At 38.2% G+C, this 7,688-nt stretch overlaps 1 protein-coding gene and 1 pseudogene across 1 annotated transcript; one reads left to right on the plus strand and one right to left on the minus strand.

Moving 5' to 3' along the window:
- The first annotated feature begins 454 nt into the window (after positions 1-454).
- LOC140834750 (cell division cycle protein 48 homolog) lies at positions 455-5,573 on the plus strand. Its single transcript, XM_073199849.1, has 9 exons — positions 455-627; positions 737-902; positions 1,899-2,127; positions 2,255-3,021; positions 3,104-3,325; positions 3,432-3,503; positions 3,584-3,865; positions 4,120-4,479; positions 5,093-5,573. The coding sequence occupies exons 1-9, from the start codon at positions 599-601 to the stop codon at positions 5,381-5,383; spliced, it is 2,418 nt and encodes an 805-aa protein (XP_073055950.1). The 5' UTR covers positions 455-598; the 3' UTR covers positions 5,384-5,573.
- Positions 5,574-5,649: 76 nt separating this feature from the next.
- LOC140808985 (high affinity nitrate transporter 2.4-like) lies at positions 5,650-7,079 on the minus strand (annotated as a pseudogene).
- Positions 7,080-7,688: the final 609 nt, after the last annotated feature.

Below are 7,688 nucleotides of genomic sequence, written 5' to 3' on the forward strand. Positions count from 1 at the left end.
AATAAAAAAATCGATACTTATTTGCCTTATCATGTATCTCATGTATAATTTTCAAAATTAAAATTTTACTGTACACCTTGAGGCAGAAAATGATACAAGGTTGTGCTAAATGTTGTTGAAGGAATCTATGCCAGGGAACAATCTATTGCAATTGCATGGTTAGGCTATGAGGAACATTATGTAAAACACTGTAGATATAACCTGACGACACTCCGATTAAATAGGTAAAATGTTTAGTTTATTATACAAAAGTATTGAGAGACCTATTTATAGAATATTTTTAGAAATGATCCAAAAATAAATTCATCATTACATACATCATCACACACTAATTTTCAAGATTTACAAGTCTTATTTTCAATATTATCTTTCTTATTTTGAACGCAAATGACCTTTTTTTAACTTTATAAGAGCATAAATCCATACATTATAGGGGATTTTGAGGTACGGCAAACGCAAGGAGAGTTTGGTTGGTAAATTCGATATCTACGCGTATCCAATCTATATATATTCTCCTCTTTCTCTACAGTCGAATTACTACTTCCAATCGGGGGAATTTCTTCGCTCTCTTCTATCCCCTGCTTCGATCACCGCCAGGATGAGTCACCAAGTCGAGTCTTCTGATTCGTGAGTATTCACATACTCGTCAATTTCTTAAACCCTCTTTCGCGACCTTTTTACCCTGTTTTTGGTTGAATTTATTGGAGGTTTCATTTTCTCTCTCTTTTTGGAACAGGAAAGCTGGGAAGAAGGACTTCTCGACGGCGATTTTGGAGAGGAAAAAGGCAGCGAATCGGCTGATTGTGGACGAGGCGGTTAACGATGACAACTCCGTCGTATCCCTTCACCCAACTACTATGGAAAAGCTCCAGCTTTTCCGTGGAGACACTATTTTGATTAAGGTTTGTTAGGGTTTTCTTTTTTAAAATTCCCGAATGTGTGAGGGTTTCGTGATTGAATTTAATTTTATTTGATCTGGAGGATATTGATGGATGGATTGCTGTAAGAATCGTTGTTCGACTAGCTTATTGATTCCTGAGTATAGTAAGTTAGCAACTACATGTCTGATTGTGAAATACAGTTAGATTCCTGCTTAATAACTGCTGGTAATTGATTGTTAAGCTTATGCTCTTGTTGATCTGCACGATATACGATTGCTGAATGGGGTTACGAGCTAGTTCTTAAAACTGAAATTTGGCGTGATGAATTCTATGGGTTTGTAGTTTATTTTGAGATTCTATGTGCTTCACGATTGAGGATCTCTGTTTGCTCATGAGTTCTCAAATGACTTGTTTGGTGGCATGAACGTGACATTGCCTAAGGTTGACAGCTTTTTATGAATATAACATTACTTAGTCCTCCATTTGTGCGTCAATGATAATCAAAAGATTTTGATAGTCGTGTTTGTTGTTGATGGATGTTTTAAAAAGTAATCGACTTTTAGATATGGTGTTGAGAATGGCAACTTGTGAGATTGGGATTACCACCATAACACCATTTGTTGTTTGGCCGTATCGGACACAATTGGATTAGGGTTGCATGGATTTTAAATTCATTTTGTCTTGGTATTGTGGCCATAATTATCTGCAGGAAGCAAATAAAGCATGTGGTTATTATTAATGAAAACCACGAAGAGGAAAACTGAAATTATGACAATATCTCACACGTGTAAAAAACCATGAAGAGAAAACCTGAAATTCTGACAATACATCTTTTGCATGTATATGTTTATGGTTTATCTCAGAATATTGGAAATATTTTCCGGATATGAATGCTTGTATTTACCTTTTTTGTACTATATTTTACTTCTACATTTGGTGTAATGGAATTTTGATAATGTACTGTATTTCATTTTGGTGCAATGAAATTTTGAGAATCCTGCCATCGGTCGTTTGCAGGGTAAGAAAAGGAAGGATACAGTCTGCATTGCTCTTGCTGATGAATCATGCGAAGAGCCAAAAATAAGAATGAACAAGGTTGTGCGGTCAAACTTGAGGGTTAGGCTTGGGGACGTGGTATCTGTGCACCAGTGCCCTGATGTTAAATATGGAAAGCGAGTCCACATACTTCCCTTGGACGATACAATAGAAGGGCTTACTGGGGATCTTTTTGAAACCTACCTCAAGCGTAAGTTCTCGTATGTCTATATTTAGGTTTTCGTCTTGACTGCTCCGTGGTTTTCTGAATGAAACAAATCTTGTATTACTTGTCTATGGTCAACACTTAATAATTGATAGCATTGTGCTTTGTATAGCTTACTTTGTGGAAGCATATCGTCCTTTGAGGAAAGGAGACCACTTTCTCGTGAGAGGGGGGATGAGAAGTGTTGAATTTAAAGTTGTCGAGACTGATCCCGGTGAATATTGTGTTGTGGCTCCTGATACTGAGATCTTCTGTGAAGGAGAACCTGTGAGGAGGGAGGATGAGGATAGACTAGATGAGGTTGGCTATGACGATGTTGGTGGTGTTAGGAAGCAGATGGCTCAGATCCGTGAATTGGTTGAGTTGCCTCTGAGGCATCCCCAGCTTTTCAAGTCTATTGGTGTGAAGCCACCCAAAGGAATATTACTTTATGGACCCCCAGGTTCTGGAAAGACCCTAATTGCTAGAGCTGTTGCAAATGAAACTGGTGCTTTCTTCTTTTTGATTAATGGGCCAGAAATCATGTCCAAATTGGCTGGGGAGAGTGAGAGCAATCTGCGAAAGGCATTTGAGGAAGCAGAGAAGAATGCTCCATCTATTATATTTATTGATGAAATCGATTCCATAGCACCGAAGCGAGAAAAAACAAATGGTGAAGTCGAAAGGAGGATTGTTTCTCAGCTTTTGACTCTCATGGATGGGTTGAAATCTCGCTCCCATGTTATTGTAATGGGAGCTACCAATCGACCAAACAGCATTGACCCAGCTCTTAGAAGGTTTGGTAGGTTTGACAGGGAAATAGACATTGGTGTTCCAGATGAAGTTGGACGTCTTGAAGTTCTTCGAATTCATACCAAGAACATGAAGCTTTCTGATGATGTATGGCCTACACATCTTAAGAGACTTTACAATTGGGAGTGTTCTGGATGAATTTTGACTGTATTGATATTTTATATTGCAGGTTGATCTAGAAAGAATAGCAAAAGACACGCATGGCTATGTTGGTGCTGACCTTGCAGCTCTCTGCACTGAAGCTGCGCTCCAGTGCATCAGAGAGAAAATGGATGTCATTGATTTGGAAGATGATTCAATTGATGCTGAAATACTGAACTCCATGGCTGTAACTAACGAGCACTTCCATACTGCTCTTGGAACAAGCAATCCTTCGGCATTGCGGGAAACAGTGAGTGATTTCTTGATGGGATGCTTTTTTATATTTGTCATTGCATATCAATATTACGATGAACTATAATGTACATTCTTTCTTCATTAAATTTAACTATGAAAAGGTTGTCGAAGTACCCAACATATCCTGGGAAGACATTGGAGGCTTAGAAAATGTGAAGAGGGAGCTTCAAGAGGTAATGCAAATTTTCAGGTCAGATTTGATCTACCATAATCTGTGATAGTTGATCAAGCTATCTGCTTTATTATCTTTCAGACTGTTCAATATCCAGTGGAACATCCCGAAAAGTTTGAGAAATTTGGCATGTCACCTTCAAAGGGTGTCCTTTTCTATGGTCCTCCTGGGTGTGGCAAAACTCTTCTGGCCAAGGCAATTGCAAATGAATGCCAAGCCAATTTCATCAGCGTAAAAGGACCTGAATTGCTCACCATGTGGTTTGGAGAGAGTGAAGCTAATGTTCGGGAAATATTTGACAAAGCTAGACAATCTGCTCCATGTGTCCTCTTCTTTGACGAGCTTGATTCTATTGCAACTCAGGTTGTTTGTCAGTACAGTTTTTAGATAATTACATATTCAAGATGTTTATTTTTCTTTTTTGGCAGGCTAGTTTAAAGTTATGTGGTCAATCAATAAAATATAAGTTAGAAAGGCAATAAATCGCCTCTAAGTTGAATACTGCATTGTATATTGAGGTTTCAAAAGGAAGTAACCTATGAAATTGGAACCTAGTCTTGGGAGTCTGCATGTTCAGTATCTATATATACTCACAATTCATCTTGTAACTGTCACAGAGAGGAAGCAGTGTGGGTGATGCTGGTGGTGCAGCTGATAGAGTTCTCAACCAACTTCTAACAGAAATGGATGGCATGAACGCAAAAAAGACTGTTTTTATTATTGGGGCTACTAACAGACCTGACATAATCGATCCAGCACTTTTGCGTCCTGGTCGTCTCGATCAGCTAATATACATCCCTTTGCCTGATGAAGATTCACGCCATCAGATATTCAAAGCCTGCCTAAGAAAATCACCGCTTTCCAAAGATATTGATCTACGAGCACTGGCCAAGTATACTCAAGGATTTAGCGGGGCAGATATCACAGAAATATGTCAGCGAGCTTGCAAGTATGCCATAAGAGAGACTATTGAAAAAGTATGTTCCTGTGCCCTGTTTTATTTTCAGCTCTTTATTATTTGCACGTGCTTAGTAATTTGGATCCCACTAGACGTGGGTCTATGGCCCAGTCTTTGAGCCTAGATACCTACTAAGTCATGATCCTTCAATGAGGCGTGCCCTCAAGAATAAGTTACATGTCTTGGTGCTCCTTGAGATCTAATGCACATTTATAGCCTGCTATGAATAAAAAGATGTGTATCCTAAATGCAATCATTAATAGTCGATATTGTAAATAAGATTTATTTATTGTCCAACGGCTTGTTCAATTTGACAATACACATGTAGTGCACCTGGAGACACCTCATACTTCGATTTTCTGAATTCTTGATAGTTTCTTTGAAGTTTGATAATTCTGTTTCTATTGAACCTTGGAGCGGAAAATCAAAATTCTGACTTATAGCTTCTAAACAGAGAGATTTTAATGGAAGCTGCAAGTGCCTTTGAGTAATTAGAATAGAATCTGTATTTTCCTGCTCTTATTCCTTGCATAAAATCTCTACTCTGTAGTGTTTCCTATATTGATTTTGTTTTTGGTGGATTTATAATACAATTATGGATGTAAGATTGTTGACATTATTGCTTGTTTCAGGACATTGAAAAGGAGAAGAGGAGAAGGGACAATCCCGATTCCATGGATGAGGACGTTGAAGATGAAGTGTCTGAAATCAAGCCTGCACATTTTGAGGAGTCCATGAAATTTGCTCGTAGAAGTGTAAGTGATGCTGATATTCGCAAGTACCAGGCGTTTGCTCAGACTTTGCAGCAATCTCGTGGATTTGGAACTGAATTCCGGTTTGCAGAATCAGCAGCTGGGGCATCTGGATCCGACCCGTTTGCGGCCTCTGCTGGTGGAGCTGACGAAGATGACCTATATAGTTAATTCTCGGGTGTTTGGTTTTTATTTTGAAGCTATTCTCAGTTCCGATTAAATGCAATTTACCTCTAGACTAGGTAAAATCTCCATAAATGTTTGATCACTCCATCACACTTTGTTTTAAACTTATTAACAAGCTTTATTCAAATGAATTTTGAAATATGGGCTTTCCTTTCTATTAATCAGTCTTTCTGCATGTCAAGACCTGTTTCTCGTTTACAGCAATATAATGCTTAACCATCGGTTAACATTTTAATTATTTGTATGAGAAACTAATCGATAAGATCAAAAATTAAAGTCACGAGGTTTGCCACGCCGAAGATTGCAGCAATGATGCCGGCTGTGTAGTTTGATATCAAATCTATCCGTATGCATATATGTGACTCAAGAATCAGATGGATTTTAAACAAACTTTTTAATATAATTAGAAGACAAAACAAGCATCAATACTAACCTGTCATAAAAGTACTCCGCCATGACATTATCTGTCGTCAATTCGACTGCCATTTAGTATCCATGCAAGAGGACAAATATCGGGTCTGTAAATTGTGATTGCCTTCCAGAAAACCTGACGAGAAAAGAAATTTTTTTAGTTAGGTGGTTTGTCATGTGCATATATAAATTAGTTGGTTTAGTAAACCGACCTTGGAGAGAATTTATCAGTTGCAACACTTCCCTTCTTCTGTAACGTACTGAACTTTCCATTAGGCAAATCTTGGCCAAGTGTCATAACCAAAATATCCATGATTACATGAAGCCACCCTGGAATAAAGAAGGCTATTCTTCAGGCGACAAAAGGGGTCGATCCGGCCTTACAAATTATTTCATAAAGCAACGGCTTGATCAGTTGAATCGCACCGCCTCCAGTGTTCCCCCAACCAGCCGCAGTTCCATTGACAAGGCCGATAATCTTGCTGTTGAACATGTTACTCATCCAATACTGGCATGACACAAAAGTTGCGAGTGAAAACCCGATCACTGCCACATACCCTCAGGCAGATGACACCAAAGACATGCAAAATACCGTAGGAGCCCACAACATGATGAGAAACGGTCAAACCTAGCTAGCATGTCACAAACTGTGCCCATTACCAGCCTGGAAAATATACTTCCTGAAGCAGAATCGATCGGCATTTCCAATGCCTAGTTTGGTTAAGTTGAGGTTGTCACGGATTACGGGACGAGTGGGGCAGCAGCGAAAGTGGACACGAAACAGGTGAAAAAGGATAGCCAATAAAGGGTAGATGAGATTCTAACACTACCCTCACTTCATTTCAACGGGTAAGATCTTACCATACATATAATTTTTTAAAAAAAGTAGGTCATATATATGCATGGACAAATCTTGACCATCCATCATATCATGAAAGCAATGTCCACATAGGTAGGATGAAATAAACTTCAAGCAAGAAAGATGGAATGTTCTCGTGTGTGGTTTGGCGAATGAAAAGAGTTTGAAAACTGTTGCCTTTTGTTCAGAATCAACAGGCAATGCAAATTCGGCAGCTTTATTGATGGAACAGTTCCGTCTGTTATGGAAAAGGAGTAGCTTTGTTCTTTGCCCGTGACTCCATGCGTGGAGCTTCCAGGAGAACCTAATTCGGCCCCTGCCATCCTCACTAAAACAAATTTCGTAGTAGAAGAAAAGAAGTATCCAAGATTTTACAGGTTACTGGAAATAGAGGATATGGAGAGATTTACAACGAAACGAGATACGGGTCCCTGCGAATTCTTAGTCCCGGCCGGGGAGGCTTCATTTGTGGTATTCACATAAACAAAATACAAAAAGGAAACCGAGTTTCTTCACGCAGTGACCCTATAAAACTACACAAGGCACCCTGTCAAAAAAATCTACTGCAAAGTTGAATTCTTGGTGTGCTGTGTTTATAGGATTGGCGGGCAAAAATATCCTTCAGAAACCCTTGGTATGCTGTGTTTTTTTAAGTGTTAGTATGTTATTTATTTACTTTCGTGATTTTGATTTTTTTCGATATGACGTTGACTTGACGACAAAATGACGCTCACGTGTACAATATCACGACACATACATATATATACTCTTGATGATTAAATTTATATATATATACAAACTAGAACAGTGCACGTGCGTTGCACGTGGAAATGATTTTATTTGAGATAAAATTAGTTGATATAATAAATAAAATTGGAAATTATATTTTTTATAAATTCATATTAATTACATGTTTATTTTAAATAATTTACTTTTCGTTATGTAATTTTGTTTGTTATTTCTGTGTATATGTCAAGTTTAATAACAAGTACGGATATCGTCCGAAAAAACTTGATATAT

Source organism: Primulina eburnea, chromosome 1 (genome assembly GCF_022965805.1).
Source record: "Primulina eburnea isolate SZY01 chromosome 1, ASM2296580v1, whole genome shotgun sequence".
NCBI classification, from domain to species: domain Eukaryota; kingdom Viridiplantae; phylum Streptophyta; class Magnoliopsida; order Lamiales; family Gesneriaceae; genus Primulina; species Primulina eburnea.

Bases quoted from the DNA above. Each gene is read 5' to 3' on its own strand.
- LOC140834750 (XM_073199849.1), top strand. From the start codon at position 599: ATGAGTCACCAAGTCGAGTCTTCTGATTC. The intron at 2,128-2,254 runs GTAAGTTCTCGT...TGCTTTGTATAG, and splicing joins TTTTGAAACCTACCTCAAGC to CTTACTTTGTGGAAGCATAT. The intron at 3,326-3,431 runs GTGAGTGATTTC...AACTATGAAAAG, and splicing joins CTTCGGCATTGCGGGAAACA to GTTGTCGAAGTACCCAACAT.